This window comes from Talpa europaea, assembly GCF_964194135.1.
Source record: "Talpa europaea genome assembly, chromosome: 16".
NCBI lineage: Eukaryota > Metazoa > Chordata > Mammalia > Eulipotyphla > Talpidae > Talpa > Talpa europaea.
In genome coordinates this window covers 50,434,231-50,451,522 of record NC_140084.1, presented here as the reverse complement: position 1 = coordinate 50,451,522, position 17,292 = coordinate 50,434,231, and the positions used below count along the sequence as shown (strand labels likewise).

The 17,292-nt window shown below is 48.7% G+C and overlaps 1 protein-coding gene and 1 pseudogene across 2 annotated transcripts in view; both read right to left on the bottom strand.

Annotated features, from left to right (window-relative positions):
* Positions 1 to 6,296, bottom strand: part of LOC311186160 (leukocyte immunoglobulin-like receptor subfamily A member 5) — a 100,444-nt pseudogene extending 94,148 nt beyond the window's left edge. The window contains exon 1 of the transcript in view: positions 6,248 to 6,296. The product of the transcript in view is annotated as a leukocyte immunoglobulin-like receptor subfamily A member 5 (transcript). The remainder of the gene's footprint in view (positions 1 to 6,247) is intronic.
* Positions 99 to 6,150, bottom strand: LOC311186707 (leukocyte immunoglobulin-like receptor subfamily A member 6; the record flags this gene model as incomplete). The annotated part of the gene is given in 10 exon segments (XM_084257857.1): positions 99 to 163; positions 339 to 374; positions 2,802 to 2,939; positions 3,891 to 3,896; positions 4,015 to 4,374; positions 4,650 to 4,673; positions 4,676 to 4,930; positions 5,137 to 5,436; positions 5,582 to 5,866; positions 6,093 to 6,150. Coding segments are annotated over 10 exon segments (1,527 nt in total).
* Positions 6,297 to 17,292: the final 10,996 nt, after the last annotated feature.

Below are 17,292 nucleotides of genomic sequence, written 5' to 3'. Positions count from 1 at the left end.
CCCGGGCATCAGTGGGGTCCCTCTGTCCCAGGGCACTGAGCTTCCCTCTTTATACAGACGGAACTCCTGGGCGCCCAGGGTCCCCTGACACCAGATGGTCACAGGTTCCCTCCGGGGATCAGAGAGCCTGGCTCAGCCCAGAGGGTGGGTTTGGGCAGGGCCCCTGGAAGGAATCAGAGGCTGGTCACGGGCATCCCCACCCCAGTTCCCAGGCCCCAGCCCAGAACCTCCCAGACATCCTGTCCATCACCCTAGACCTGCTGTCTCCACCCCAGCTGCCAGGGGTGGCCCCTCCCCAGTGAGGAGGCGGGACCCGGGACACCTGAGCAGAGACTCACCAGTCTGCTCTGGGGTCCCGGGGCCCACACTCAGCCCTGGAAGAGAGGCCAGTGAGAGGCCTGCCCTGAGTCCTTACAGAGTCTCCTCCCAGAGCCTCCAGAGTCCTGGGCCCCCTGACAGACCAGGCCTGACATGGGGCCTCCAGACCAGGGCGCCCTCCCTCCTCACACTCACCCAGGCAGAGCAGGGCCGTGAGGCTGGGGGTCATGGCGTCCTCTCCGTGACCTGGCTGTGCAGATGGAGGGTCCAGGGTGCCGGCAGGATGGACACACAGAGTGGGGACACTGAACGCTGATCCTTCCTGTCACGGGTTGTCAAGTCATCTCCCACAGGAAGAGGAACAGTTACAGGGCAGGGAGAGGGGCAGCCCAAACCCTGCAAACCTGCCTATTCTAAATGGGTTCTGCCCTTCGCTGCATCAACACAAAGCATATGAGACTTTAATGGGAAGGAACTTCCATACTACTAGGAAACAAGACAGGAACGGCAAAGAATCTAGTTTCTAAATCAAGCACCCAAAGTTGCCCGTCCCCTCGTGGATAAAACTCCATCCAGATGGCATTGGCCCAGAGCAAGGCCCCAAAGCCTGCCACAGTCTAAAGCATCTTCCATGGGGACCCACAGAAAAGGATCTGAAACAACCAGTCAAACCCAGAAGGAAAATAGCAAAATCAAGATAAAAGCTGCCACTGTCACCTCCCCACAGGTCTCACCCACATCTGTGTCACCCCGTCCACGACCAAAAGACAGGCGCAGTTTCTTCATGTGTCTCTAGGCTCCACGCGCCTCCTCCAGGTCTCCTTTTGGCTCCATCCTGCTTCCTTCCTTCCTCAGTCTCCTCTGCAGCTTCTTCTCTCCCTGCTCAGCTCTACCCTCCCTTGGGTGGGGCAGGGAACCTGGAACCTCCCCCTTTCCTGGGGACCACCCTGTTACAATCTCCCCTTTTAATTTTTATTCCACCATATCTATGGTGGCACAGATCTCAAGGTGTGGTCTTAGGAGACAGTCTTTTTTCAGGGTTACAATGTGTGTAAGAGAAGCAACAATTAGTCAGCAGCACTGTCCAAGAACGTCCAGGATGAGAGTTTCCATTACTGGAAGAGAGTCCATTGTCCAAGCCAAAAGAAAAAAAAATCTGGAGCATTAGCTAAACAAGACAGCAAACATATCAAAATCACAGGGAAAAAAAATCTTAAAATTGGTTCAACTTACGCAAAAAACGAATTCTCCCAACCTCGAGCCCAAACTTTTTAACAGCACAGCAAAAGTTTGCAAACTAAATCTACTTTTAAACCATTTTACCTATTTTTGCATAAAATCACAGGGCAGAATAACTAAACAGCATTTTTAGCTGGCGTTGTTGGAATACTCCATATAGGGTCAGAGCGAACCGTTGGCTTCCGGTCCATGCAGGCTTCAGGAACAAAGCTGGTCTCATCAGACTCCACCTGGGCTTTCCTCTTCTCGAGGGTACAGGACTTTTTTGTTGGCCGGGTTGTCCAGTCCTGCCAATGGAGGCAGCTTCCTCACCTTCTTTGGAGGTCTCTGGAACCCTACGAACAAAGCAAACAGGTTCTCCTCTTCTGGTTCAGCTCTGCTTCAACTTTCTGGAAGAACTCCACACAAAGCCACACAATGAATGTCATGTCCAATTTTTTTTTAGTTGAAGCAGACAAAATCCCTATGGAAGTTATGCAAAAACAGACTCTGAGATAAGTAGCAAAAAAGAAATTACTACCACTATTTGTAGGCTGTGTTGGTTTCAAGGTGGGGGGAAATGTGACACAAGTTAGCTTTGCTGGAAAAAAAAAGGCAACCCTGCTGCAGGTGCGGGTCACTCCAAACAAAAAAAACCTTTGTGGATTCAGAACAAAATACCAAAAATTACCAGCATTATGTCAAAGAAAACTTAGAAAATACCAGGTATGTTCAGTCCTGTGTAGGAAATTTGTACTCTCAACAGTTCCATCAATAGGAATCTGTTGAGGTCTTTTCTCCCTATTTTTCAGAAACAATTTCTGTCAATAAACAATCGAGGTGTACAATAGTACAAGGTGACAGTCCCCATTGACAATTTACATAAATAACAGGTTCTGAGAGGTTTTATACACATTTTAGAAAACCAGTGTTAACCTTTCTGTACATGCCACCGTGGTGTTTGCCTCTGCAAAGGGCCGCTGGGTGACGGGGAAAAGCAGACAGACCTTTCATGGAGTAACCGAACTTGTACAGAGTCCAAGCACATAGACCTGTACAAAATCTAAGCACAAAGCTTCAAGAAGTGGGCTAATTCTTTTAAAAAGGTTCGGGTTTATCTTCCATACGTCTTTGAATAACCGAAGAGAGAAATATGCTGGACTAGAGTTGATTTTGTTTGATGATTTCAATTTTCAGTGCAGTTCATTTAGTCGTTCAAAGGACATAAAAATTTATGGGTCCGCCTGTGGGTCCTCTGGGCCCACCTCCTGCCACATCTCGGGCCCTCCTGTGGGTGTGAAGAGCCTCCAAGAGCAGGACCCCCAGGACCAGCAGGAGGAAGGCGGCCACGCCCAGGTGGAGGAGGTTCCCCAGCATGTAGTCCCCGGGGGGCCGGGCTGGGCCTGCGGGAGAAAGACACACAGAGGTCAGAGCACAACACACCAGACCCTGGTGTCTGCCTGACAAATCTGACAAGCTGGTAACTGGCAACAGGAATAGCGGGAAACACCAGGTGACACTGAGGTGGGTCCTGACCCCGAGCAGGACTCATGGAGGATGGCTGGAGGGGGAGCTGATCTGGCTGCAACTGGTCACATGGAAATCCAGGGGGAGCCCTGCTCGCTCCTCCCCCTGACAATGACAAGGACTGTTCCTAGAAAGGGGACGTGACTGCAGTGAACCGAAGACCCCGGATGGGGTCTACTTCCTACTTTCACAGGAAGTCACAGACTTGGAAATTCAGAGCTTACTGAGTCTAGACATCCAGGATGCACTTGACTTGGATGAGAGGACAATGATTCCCGATATGGATAAGTTTTAACAACGAGCTCAGTGCCAGAAGGTTCAGCCAATTCCTGCTCTGCACAAGCCTCCTGGGGCGACCACAGCCCCTGACCTGAGTGAGCCCCTCCTGCTCCCACGTGGGTCGATCCACACGTCATGGGGCCGGGGCTCCAGGCTCAGCACCAAATAGCGCTGACACGCCTGCGCTGTCCCATGTCAGCTGGGCTGTTGTCGGGTCCTCCACAGCCCCCAGCAGGCACCGTGACCCCAATAATGATGCGTCACACCCTCCATAAAGTGCCACCTCCATGCCCAGTCTGTGTGGGAACACCCTTCTGTGAGAGGGATGTGAACAGGAGAATTGGGACCCCGCCCAGGATAGGGTCACTCATCCTGTCTCCTTGTGCCGAGAGGCCTCTGCTGCCCACAGCGTGAGTTTGTCCCGAGGCTGCGGGGCTTCAAACTCATGATGCTGGACAGGGACAGGACAGGGCGGGGCTCTGAGTCTCCTGCCTCTACTCCCTCCTCTGTGGCTGCTCCTCTCCCTCGTCCTCTCCCCCTGCACATACCAGCCCCTGGGGGGGGGTGTAAGGCAGGAGGGGGTGAGAGTCACTGTCTTTCCCACCCTCTGTGGCTCCATGACCCGGGGTTCCCCTCCCAGATGCATCTTCCTTCCAAAGCTCCAGAGGCTACTGGAAAAGGCTGAGACTGTGGGTCTGGACCCTCCACGGACATGGGGTGGGGGCTCCTCACCTGAGACCTGGAGCCGCAGGGGGTCACTGGGGTGTGACAGCAGGAAGGGGGAGGCGCTGTGTGAGCTGTAGCACCTGTAGGTGCCCCCGTGGGCTGAGGTCACAGCCCTGAAGGTGAAGAGGGCCTGAGAGGGGGCCGCTGTGTCCTGCAGACGCAGGCGCTGGGGGGACGCAGGCGACCCCTCCTTGGAGAGGTAGAAGGTGTCCGAGCGGGCGTCAGAGCGACACTGCAGGGTCACGTTCTCCCCCGGGGACACGGTGGGCCCGGGCTGGGCTGAGAGGGAGGGTTTCGTGTCCATTCCTGGGGGAGGTTTGGCGTTAGAGACCCCCCCAACCCCACACCCCTGACCCTGCGCCGAGGGCCCCTGTCCTGCTCCGGGGCCTCTGGGACGCCCGGTCCTCCACTCCTGTGCGGGTCTCTCTATGTCTGTGCCCCTCACCCCCTTTCTTGCTCGCTCTCCCTTGACCACTGTCCATCTCGGCCTATGCCAGGACCCTCCCCCTGGACACGTCACCCCCAAGGTGACCAGGGCCCGGACCCTCAACAGCCCATCAGGACCCACGGCGGCTCCTCACCTGCGATCAGGATGTCCAGGGGGGGCTGGGGGCCAACCACACGTGGGAGAGGTTGTGTCCCCCGTAGCACCTGTACCGGCCCCCGTGGGTGCGGGCGACAGGGCCCAGGGGGAAGTCGGGGCTGTGCTGCCCGTCCAGACGCTGGGGGCCCGTGCGCCCCTCGTCCTTGGTCAGAGCGAAGCTGCCAAAGCCGGCCCCCGAGCCGCACCGCCGGGTCAGGTTGTGTCCAGACGGCACCAGGGGGCCCGGCTGCGCCGACAGGGCGGGCTCCCCGTACGCTCCTGGGGACACGGGGACAGTGGCCCCGAGGGTCACCCCGCATTGCCCACTGGGCAGCGCTGAGTTCTCACCGTCGCTCCCACGCCCCTGCGCTGTGATCTGGACCCAGGAGTCCACGTCACTGGCCCCACGTCACCCCCGGCTCCCCTGGACACGGGCTTAGCCAGTCCCTGGGCCTGGAGGGACGTGACAAGAGGTGCAGCCTCACCTGTGACCTGGAGACGCAGAGGGGCGCTGGGCGCGGACCACAGGAGGGGGTAGGAGCGGGGATTATAGTAACATCTGTAGGTGCCCCCGTGGGAGGGGCTCGAGGGGCCCACGGGGAAGAGGGCCTGGTGTCTCCCCTGGGGAAAACTTGAGTTTCTTTGTCGGGGCGGGTCTGAGTCTCCCTCCTTCAGCAGATGGAAAGTGCCCGATACGTTCTGTGAGCTGCAGGCGAGGGTCACGTTCCCTCCTGCGGCCACCACAGGGCTGGGCTGGGCTGAGAGGGAGGGTGGGGTCCCCGCTCCTGAGGGAGGAGAGAGTGTGTTACAGGGGGACCATCACCCCAATACCCAGTGAGGACAGCGAGGGTGAGGTCCCCTGAGCCCGCTCTTCTTCCCTCTGCCCGTGTGGGGGAGCCCCAGCGGGAGGGGACCCAGTTCCCCACTTACCAGTCACCACCAGGGCCAGGGGGTCACTCCTCTCGGAGGGGGCGCTGGGGCTGTTATAGGCGCACTGGTATCGTCCCGCATCGTGCGCACTTGTGTGTTCCCTGTGGAAGCCGACCCTGTCGCTGGAGCTGTGTGGGCGCTCCGTCTCCACGGCTCCAGAGACCCTCTCTTTGTACAGATGGTAGACCTGCGCCTGCTGAGACCCCTGACACCAGAGGGTCACAGGGCTCCCCACGGGGACCACGGGGCCTGGGTCCACCCAGATGGCGGGTTTGGGGAGGGTCCCTGCAATGGAGTCCGGTGAGTGTCGGGCTGCTTCTCCCTCAGTTTCCCCAGCCGTCACTCAGCCCCCCCAGGCAGGTCCCATCACCCACACCACTGTGCTCCCCCACTGTCCGGGGGCCATGGGCTGAGGCAGGAGGCGTGGGGAGCACTCACCTGCCTGGACCTGGTCCCGTGGGCCCCGACACAGTCCTGGAAGAGAGGCCTGTGAGATGCATCCCCCCCCAACTGGGGAACTCCAGGCCTGGCTGGCCCTGAGGGCTGCTCAGATCCAGGGCTGAGCACATCTCCCCTTCCCAGCGTGCTGCCCCCACGAAGCCCCCGAGTCCTGGGGTCTCAGACCTGGGAGAGGGGACCCAACCCTCCTCATTCTCTGAAGCTCACCCAGGCAGAGAAGGACCATGAGGGCGGGGGTTGGGGTGCTGCCTCCCATGGCCCTCAGCGGTGCAGACGATGTGAGCCCAGCAGGGCAGACAGATCAGGGGTCTTGACTACTTCTCCATCCGAATGACAGGCAGGGTTCCTCTCCTGGGCCCTCACAGGTAGGGAGCAACCCTCTGCAGGGTCTCTCTCTTCTTTCCCTGAGGACAGGCAACCGGGGATCTGTGAGTCTCCCCAAGGCCCCACAGGCTCTCCTTCCCCTTTTTGGCAAACCCAGGCCCAGCAGGCAACCCAGACCCAGAGGAGGAGGCCAAGGATGCTGGGCGGGGCCTGGAGTCAGATCACTTTCAGTTCTAATTTCCTTCTGCCCATTGCTTACCCTTTTTTTTTTAATAAATTTTATTTTTATATTCCCCATACAATTGCAACCCCCTTATTTTGACCCCAATCCCTCCCCTCCCCGCCCCCCACCCCCCATAGAGTGTCTGGCTCATAGTATTTTGTTGATTTTGATTTTCCCTTTGTTATAGTTATTCATTTTCCTGGTCCCTCATTTAAGTTTTCTAGATTCCTGCTGTGAGTGAGACCATCCGGTATTTTTCTTTTTCTTTCTGGCTTATTTCGCTGAGCAGGATCCTTTCCAGCGCCATCCATGTTGCTGCAAATTGCATGTGTTGCTTCCCATTTTTTAAGTATATTTTCAGAGGCCGCCACCCTGTGAGTACAGTGGCGAGTGCCCTGGCCTCCTTCAGCCTTTATAGACGCTGCGTGGAGTTGGAAAGCTCTTCCTCTCCGGAGCTTCTCTAGATGCAAGTTTTCGTCTTTGATTCCTTCCCCAGACTTCCAACGTCCCTGAGCAGTGACGTGTTCAGAGAGTCCCTGGGAGGCTGGCGGCCCCTTCCCTAGACTCACCGCCTCTGGTTGTGACGACAGAAACATGCGTATATGGTTGATAACTGGCAACAGTTTTAGAAATTGGCAGGAAAAGCGAGGGCAGTGAGCATGAGTAATACCTGGACATCCAGCATCTGAGTCACGGGGTGCAGGACCTTCAAGAGAAGGGGAGACCAGGAGCAGACAGGGTCCGCGCAGGTGTGGGGGGGGACAGCATCCTCTGCCAAGAAGCGGAGCATCCTAAGACCTGGGCCATCAGGTGGCTGGGCCTGCTCTCACAGGGCTGGCCGCCCCGGGAGCACACCTGGATTGTGTCTTTCAGGTAACAGGTCATCTTAAGTTGCGGTGCTAGCGAGCTGATGCCTGGTGGAGAAGGCCTCCCGTGAAGAGAATGGACGTCGGATGTCGTGGGGATGACAGAGTGATAGAATCCCAACATTACTCCAACCCTAATCACGAGCCATCAGTATCCTAGATGGTTCACGAGAATTTTCACGTAACCCCTATACGAATCCTACAGCACAAACCCTTCAAGCTGTGTGGGGGGGAAGGCAAGAAGAACCTCATTTTCATGGTCTGTGTGGTTTGGAAAGTCACTGCAGTGGTGAAATACTCGGAGAGGAGCCCCTGAGATGCCCAAGTGGGGTGATGGCAGGATGCGGGGGTGGGGCCACCTGGGGTCAGTGTGGGTTGTTCGAGGTGCTGCTTTCCTGGGGCTGTTCTGACTCACTCAGCTGGACCATCAGCCACAAGCAACATCATATGAGATTCTTGGATCTTACTGGAGAAGGAAGAGGCCTGTGAGGGCTTGTGCAGGGATCACCGGCAGTAGATAAATTTGCTGCCAACGAGACAAAGCACCTCAAGAAGAAGTGGGCCCTGCAGCAGGAGGCCCAGTTGGAGGCTGAGGTGGGGGTGCCTGAACCCCAGCTGTGGCTGTGGGTGGGCCAGGCCTGGAAGGAGGGCGGGTGGGCTGGGTGTTCCTGCATGTGAGGTATGAGGCGGAGGGCCTGGGGGCTCTTCCAGGAGCCTTGCTGACTTGGGGTGCCAGCAGGGCCCTCACAGGAAGACCAAGGGGAGCAGAAAACTGGGGGATGTTGTAATCTGGTGCTGACCACAGGGCAGCCGCCCCCCATTCCTGGCCTGGTGCACAGAGCTTCTCCACCCACTTCCTCCCTGACTTCCCAGAGTCTCAGCCCCTCTGTCCATCTCATCGCCCAAAGCCCTGCCTCCTTACATGCTCCTGCCTCTGCCCCTTCGACCCTTCGTCTGCCGTGAGTGTTCCCTTCGCACCTTGGGCACAAGTGCTAGCTGGGGACAATTCCAGTTTGGTGCGATTCCTTGCATCCCTTCTCGCCATCTGAGGGCCTGGAGCTGCCGTCACTGTCGTGATGAGTCGTGCTATGAACGCGTTGGCAGAGGGGCTGGATTATTTGTAATTTCATTTCTGATTTTTTTTCTCTTCTGGATAAAATGTGATTCCAGTGACGTCACTGACAACATGTGATGCATGCGATGGGACACCCATGCACACTCCACAGCGACCTTCACCCACAGCCAATTTTCCACCCCCCCATCATAAAGGCAGCCTGGTAGAGGCAGGTGTTCGCCAATCACTTCTGAGAAGGATTTAATATTTAAAATTATAAAGAACTAACAACTCAACATCCGCCAGTCACGAAAACCAGTTTAAAAATAGGCAGAGTGGGGCCTCCCTGGTGGTGTAAGGGGTTAAGACACAACCTATGAAGCTGTCCGCAGCCTCTGCAGCACGAGTTCAATCCCTGGCCAAGGAGCTACCCACATGGCACAGCAGACCTCTCCTGACTCGCCCACTGCTCCCCTCAGCAGTGTACTTGGGTCAGGCTGCCTGTTCTGTTCCCTGCTCTCTCCGGTGAATTCTCTCTCCGCCTCCACACCTCTGGCCTGTACCCCAGCTCTCGTACACATAAATAAATAAATAAGTCGAATACACACTTCAGCAAAGAACACATGGAAACGTACTCACCCTCGATTCTCAGGGAAATGCACAAGGAAATCGCAGCATGTTATCCCCGCAGGCACAAGCGGGAAACCTAAACATTGCTGGTAGGGATGGCAGACTGGCACCGTCACTGCTGGGAAGAGTATGGAGGGTCCTCAGAACATGTAAGAGCATGTCTTTGTTGATTGCTGAGTAATAGTCCATTGTGTATGCAGACCACATCTTCTTGATCCAGTCATCTATTCTGGGGCATGCCAGTCACAGCAACATGGATGGAGCTGGAAGGGATCATGCTCAGTGACACAAGCCAGAAAGAAAAAGAAAAATATCAGATGGTTTCACGATAGGAGGAATGTAGAGGAACCACATAAGGGATCAAGAACAAGAAAGTAATTATAATAAATTAAAAATCAAAATCAACAGGCAACTATAAATCAGACACACTCTGCACGGGGGAGAAGGAAGAAGGATCAAAACAGAAGAGCACAAGGGACTATGGTGATGGGACCCGGTGAACGGGGGGTGGGTTTTTCACAGGGCTACACCTGAGAGGAGAAAGCATGCACTGTACAAAAATGAGGACTGATGTAAAACATATATTAAAAAACATCCTGAAGAGTAGAAGTATCGTAGGATCCGCTACCTCTCGGATAGGTTTTCACCCAAAGACATAAAAATGCTCTACAAAAATGTGTTCACTGCAGCACTTCCTGCAAGAGCTAAGATACGGCAACAGCCTGAATGCATTCAAGGGGAGGCTGAGCGAGAAGGTGTCGTCTGTGCACGCGGTGCGATACTACTCAGCTGCAACAACAACAAAATCCTGCAAATTGCACCAACATTGCTGCACCTTCCCCTGCAGTGACCTTTAGGGCTAACCGGCCCTAAGTCCGGCTGGGCAACCAGCGCGCAGGGGAAGAACAGCAAAACCCTACATACCTGCTGCACCTCCCACCGCAGTGATCTTTAGGAATGGCTTTCGCCATGGTCCCTAGATCCGGGTGGGCAACAGCGCGCGGTGGGAGAACAGTCTGAAGCAGAGGAAGTGCAGCTGAAGTACCCTGAAAAGGCAGAAGCTTATCAAAAGACAAGGACCAGGAAGAACCACTACAAGAATGCTAAAAATCTTATCCCTCTTCCTAGAACTACAAACTTTAATCCCTTATTTGTCTTTCTAAACTTCCTTCTTTCTTCTATAATGGTCATTGCTTGTCATGTAGATCACCTCCCTGATAGTGATAGACTGAGCCCATGAGCAAGCTAATTTCCTTGATATTCATTCCTGTGCTTTTGGAAAACATATATATACTGGTCACAAATTTAGAGAAAATGACACTCAGATTTTCACTCTTGAAGTGTATCTGTTTGTCATTTCTTTCACCGACGCCCTGACCACCCTGCACGCTTCTCTCAACCCTGAGGTGGCCTCATCGTCTACTGCTGTGCTGGTCTGCAGCAGGTGGCGCCCGAACGTGGGGCCCCGACATTTCATTTCATTTCATTTCATTGTGTCTTCCACCCAAAGAAGAGGTGAGTAACGAAGAGATCGCGTTGGGTAAGCTATCTCCCTTCTTGTGTGTGAGTGTGAATGTGATTCCCTTAAAATACCCTCTTTTAAACAGTCAGGGATAGGATCCTCACTGGAGCGTCCGCAGCTCGCTGATAAAGGATGATCAGTTTGAGACAGTGAGAAGTTTTTCTAAGAGTGAACGCTCGTGGTGCTGCGTGTGTGTGCGAGTGTATGATTACGGCTCCACGGCCTCGTGGCTACGGAGTCTGAGTGGGCTGCACCCGCGGTTCCCGTGGAGGAACGTCCTATGGCATAACGGTCATCTGCTCCTTGGAGCAGCCTGGTCCGGGGTTTATACGGACAGACCTTAGCTAAGACGCCTCCGCAAGTTCCCGCGAGGGACACGGGCCGGACAGCACAGTTGAAAGAAATCTTTGCTTGAGTGAACAACAGCACCACGAGACCAAAAACAAAAATCTTTTTCTATCTATATTAAAAAATATGATTGAAACACGAGGTATTAAAGAAAATAAGAAAGCTCTACTGCAACTTTATAAATTTATATTACGGGTCCGCCCGTGGTTTCCAGAAGAAGGTAGTTTGTCACTGGAAACTTGGAAGAAAGTAGGAAAAGAAGTGAAAGAGTTTTATGCCCTTCATGGACCATCTCAGGTTCCGAGACAGGCTCTGTCCTTGTGGGTACAAATTAGAGATTTGTTGGTTGATGCCACTGAGGCAGAATTGTGGGAAGGCCAACAGAATGAAGTTCAGGATAATCCTAAAAACAATACTGATCCAAACACGTCATTATTCGCTCAAGCCTCTGCTCCCGTATCAAAAGAATCCCTTTCCCAGTCAGAGGATGAGTTTAATGATCATGAATATACTGAAATGCTAGATAAATTAACTTTCAAAAATGATAAACCCTCCCCACCCGCTAACCTTTTTCCAGTTGTTACCAAACCTAAAATTGCATTACATAATAATCCTAATCATATCAAAGCCCATCAAGGGCCCCTAGGTGGCATTTTAGGATTAGCAAAAAAGGCCAGTAAGGAGATTTTTCATTTACTTTTCCCGTGGCCGGACCTCCGGCTTTGTCTCGCGCTGATTAAGGCCCTGCATGGGAGGCCATCCCCATAAAAACTCTTAAAAAATTACAGTTAGCTGTTCAGACAACAGGTCATAACTCCCCTTATATTTATCAAATTATTGACATGTTATCAGCCACCTGGATGACCCCTTATGACTGGCATAATCTTGCCAAGGCTGTTCTTCCTTCAGCAATGTATGTATTATTTCACATGGAATATGAGGACCAAGTACATGCCTTCCTTAAGAATCATGATGAGGTTAGGGATGAGAAAATTTCCCTTTCTATGTTCATGGGAACAGACAAATATGCTTGAAAGGTCCATGCAGCAGGCCGGAATGCAGGAGCCAGCCAGGAAGCCCACCGGGGGGCAGGAATGTGGATACCTGCCTGGAGGACTCAGACAAGGAGCCTCCCCCCTCCCACTACGAGTCTCATCTCAGACAAAGAACCTCTACCTTCCCTACAAACTAGAACCTCTACCTGCCCTACAAACTTTTCCGGCCTTACGAGCCCAACTACCCACCTGACCTCTCCTCACCCTATAAAACCCTGCTTCCCCCTAACAACGGGCACGGCTTCACTGACCCCCACCTTGGGTGCGTGAGGTCCGCCCGGGGCGCAATAAACTTTCCCCCCCCCTTGAGAAATGTAGCCTGGCTCTCCTTGTCTTTACCGCGCCGAACCTTTCAATGCTGAGGTACGCAGACAAGCTGCCCTTCCAAAAGAAGTCCTAGTTGAAATTAATAAACTAGCAGTTGCCTCATGGAAAAATCTTCCTTCACCTGAGTACAAACCCACTAATCTCACTGATACACCAACGCCAGGATGAAATGTACCAGGATTTTGTGGCTAGATTAGAAACTGCTCTGGATAAGGTTCTTCCATCCTCCCGGAGCATGAGATTTATTGTTTAAACAACTTGCATGTAAAATGCTAATTCCCTCTGTAAAGAACTTATTAGACCTATAAGAAAAACTGGTATGCTTCAACATTACATTAAAGTTTGCTTAAATGCTTCCCCCGCGACACTAGATCAAGGGTCTGAATTAGAGAAAATAAATAAAAAACTCAAACTTATGGCTGTCTGTATCCCTAAATAACATCAAAGAGGACTCAGCTGACAGCCCCGTATTAATAAAACAATTGCCTAAACAGATAGGTCGTTTTTGCCTGGCTGGAGACAAAATTAAATATTCAAAACAAAAGGTAAAATAAAAAATAGCCTGCAGTATTACAGAAAGTGATCAGGATTCTTGGGATAGTAAAATTGTTTTTCAAAAGCCAAAAGTTTTTTCTAGAGCCAATGCTGACCCCTTTGCAGAGGCATCGGTTCCCAATTATGAGACCATTCCAAAATCCAGCCCAAATTTCCAGCTCGGACTTGGCTAAAATTGTTGAGATAAAAATAAAAACTCAAAAACAAATAAAAGATAATGTGTCATAATCTTAAATAAAACAAAACAAAACAAAAATGCTCCAATCTTTTCCTGTTAATTATTTGGGGAAGAGACTAGGTTCCCCCCAGTGAAGTTTTTTGCCATTTGTTTCTTTTAAAATAAATAAATAAATAAAGCATTTTTAAATAATAGTATTCAAAGTTAATTCACAATTGTTAAAGTTTATTATAAAAAATGGTTAAATATGAGTGTATGAGACTATATGACCATAATATAAATAAAAGGTTTTTATTAAAATAGTATGAACCCACTGCAGTGGGCCGGTGGAGGCTGCCCTTGATCTCAACAAGCAGCTGCCTGGACTGTTTCTCCAGTGTTGGGATCACTGACAGGTCTCTACTACCTTCCTGCTGTGGAGGACTGAGCTTTTCTATTATCCACCTTAAATGACTATTGGTTCATTCTACAAAAAAAAAAAAAAAAAAAAGTTCCATTTCCCTGTGTTTCTCTGATTTTAAAGTTTAAATTGTCTTAGGCAGAAACTGCTGAGTTACTTTTGACGTGCTAACAAGCTATACAAAATGCTTATTGGTTGAATAAAAGCTTTTAATTTTACTTATTGGACCTGTAAAAGATTAAGTTTCTTGTTAAAACAACCTAACCTGGTAAAACATAAAGTGATGATACAGACATTTTTGAGCTAAATTCTAAACCTCAAATTTTACAGGCAGACTGTAAAAATTTACCTCTTCTCCTGTTCTCAAGATAACAGTGTACTTTTATGTTTTAAAATATGACCGTTCCCAGTGAGATAATATGTTAACAACCTAAAGGCATATAATCATTTCTTAAAAATGTAAACTCCAAAAATATTTTCTTATCAAAAAAAAAAAATAGTAAAAACTGCCGACTACTGTGGTCTCGAGCCCAAGGTCTTTGGTAATAATTAAGATTAGACACTTATTCTGTGTACAGATTTTAGCTGTTAACTCATTAAAAACCTCAGTATCTTCACACATTGCTAAAATAACTGTTTCAAAATATATGCACATGGCCAAAATTTTAAATGTTATCAAGAGATCTCTGTATCTGTTTGTCTGTCTTTGTGTTTGTTTTGTTTTTTACCTCCGGAGGACTAATTATAAATGGCGCCTTTAAATTATCATAAAACAAATCTTAAGATCTTAATCAAACAATTTTTTAATAAACAAAAACTAGTTTAAATTTTATAATATAATTCAAACCATATATGCCTTAAAGTTATAAATACTTTGTTTAAATGTGTTTCAAAAAGAAATTTCTGGTATAAAAAGTACTTTTCTCCTTCCTACTGAGTCACATGTATGTGAAAAATGTACATAGTATCTATAGGGTGCTCTGATTTTTTTTTGTTTTTATTAATTTGCCTAATTGCTTCTTTATTAGCTAGCCTACAAAAACCTAGGTATGTGCCATTATATTATTAACAGCCATGCAAAATGGAATTCCAGTCATAACAAACTAAAACTACAACTAAACTTTCAGGTTTACTTTTTGCACCTATTTGTGAAACCTAAAAATTCTAATGTCATATTACCTTGTGTGTTCACATTTAAGTCATCTAGTACAAACAGATAACAGTATTATAATGCCTTACTGCTAATGAAAGATGTGACAATCCTAAATGGATGTAATGTAAAATGTGTGTTTACAAAGAAAAACATGTATTAAAAATAGATATTTTAATGGTCCTAAAAGTAAAGTGATAAGTGTTAAAGCAAATATTGAAGGTCTAAAATAATTAAAAAGTAACAAGGCTAAGGAAAGTGTTAAATCTCAAAAAGAAATTTTACAAAAACAAATTTTGTATACTCAAATGATTTATATTATTTTAGTATTTTGGGAACACATTAGCTAAAAAATAATTTTTGGTTAATAATAACTGAGTTTTAATCTAATGGGTTGTTTCAAAACATGTACTTATACACTAACATTGGGTAGAATCTTGGCCCTTGTCTAGGTTAATGATTTCGGGTACATAATGTCTTTTAGTGTCTGAAAAACTAAGATTTTTGAGATGACAATTAAAGGTTATGATTTGATTGTCAATATTATACTCAGGGCTAGAATTTTTATAAAAATTAAATATGGTTGTTTTTGCTGTTTTCTAAGTATTTATGACACAGCTTCCCAAAAATCTAAATTAAAATAAAATTTGGTAGCCTGTCATTTAATCAATTAAAGGAAATTTTGTGAAACCTCAGCAGAGCTTTAGAGATACTCCACAAACTTTCTCCTTTTCCTCCTGGGAAGGACATTAGATAAATTTATCCTATCTGGTTTACCTGGTAAAGTTACACTACAAGGAAACCACTGTCACTTCAAAAAATGGTGAAACTCTAATATGTACAAAAATGTTAACATTGGTTTTCTAAAACAAAATCTTTCAATTCCTGATATATGTAAATTGTCAATGATTATTGTTGCCTTGCAATATTATATACTTCAATGGTTTAATGTCTGCAGCACTTGTTTCTACACAATATAAGAAGAAAAGGCCTCAATTGATTCAAAATGATAAACTTTTGAGAGTAAAAATCTTTCTACAAAGGACTGTATAGACTGTTGGATATAAACCTGATTTTTACTGTTTTGTTTGGCATAACATTGAAAATGTTTTTACATTTTGCCTTAATTCAACAAAGTTTTCTTGTTTTGACTGACCACACTCTACACCAATGTTATATATATATATATATATGTATATTTTTCTTTTGTGTGGCTTTGAGTACAATTCTTCCAGGGAGTTGACATAGAGCTAAACTAAAATGTGGAGAAACTGCTGCTTTGTTCGTAGGGTTCCAGACACCTCTGAAAATGATGAGGAAGTTTGCCTCCATTGGCAGGACGGAATAACCCGGTTCCCTGAACAGAAAGCTCTGTCATAAAGCCTAAACTCTTTTGTCTTTTCGCTGCCTTTGATGTACACTTCAAACAACCTGGACAGGACACCACTAAGATCCCAGTGCGTGCCTACGTTGGATACCCCTTCGCTATACTTCTGGGGAATGCCTCAGCTACACACATTCAATCGCGTGGGACTTCTTACTCCATTCATTGTTCCAGTTGCATTGTTACTAATTGTATTATCCCCTCTCTTGTTCGTCTATATCCTGTTGTTAGGGGGAAAAGGATGTCCCAAAGCAAATTCCATACAGGCTTTGTGGACTCCACCCCCACCCCAGGTCAAAGCCAAAGACACTGGGAACTCCACATCCCATCACCACCCAAGGGAAGGTGGCTGGGACCTGAGGGTGGGGTGAAGCAGCCAGGTGGATACAAAAGGCAGACACATGGGCTTTGGGGGGCTCTCTCCATTTTGGGCTCTCGGCCAGCTTGCAGCGTCCGGTCAGCTCTGAGAGTGACTTTGGGTTTCCAGGTCGTCGGATCGGGTAGGACGCATTAAAGACTTTATTTCCCTATTTTCTCCCTGAGTTGTACCTTTTCCTTATTTTCTTTTTCTCTTGTAAATAAACCTTTTATTAACCTTTTGCGTGTGTCTGTAGTAGAGTATTCATAAGTCCCTTTAAAGCGCGCGGGTGAGGACCCACAGCCAGGAACCCGTTTAATATCGGGGCTGCTCTATAACAGCTTGGCGCCCAACGTGATTTGCAATTTCACCCGTGGTTGACCAGCCCAAAGTAATTTTTCTTGCGTTGGTCACCATAAAAGCGCATTAGGTCTGCAGGACTCGCAGTGAAACTCTTTGTTTCACGTCTTGAAAAGTTTTTTTTTTCCCCCCGCGCATACGGCCGTTGTGGGTGTGGTTTTGACCCAAACGCGGCCTCAACCATGAACTTCAGCAGTTTAATCCCTAACTTGAGTTCTTTCAGTTTTTTTCCGGCCTTGAATTTAAGTAGCCTTTTTCCATTAAATATTACCACCAGTTTGATAAGTGTAAATAATTGGATTAGACCTAGCTTATGGCACGTGATTTTAATTCTGTATACATATATGAATGGTTTACAAGCCATCCCTTTGCAGTCTGTGCTTCTAGGTGTTTTTTTGGTAATGTGCATAGGCGCCATGTGCTACATTTTTGTTTCTATGAGAAGTAGTGGTTGTACTTCACATACTGAGAATGTGCTGCAACAAATTCAAGCTCTTAACTTAGCGATGAAACAACAA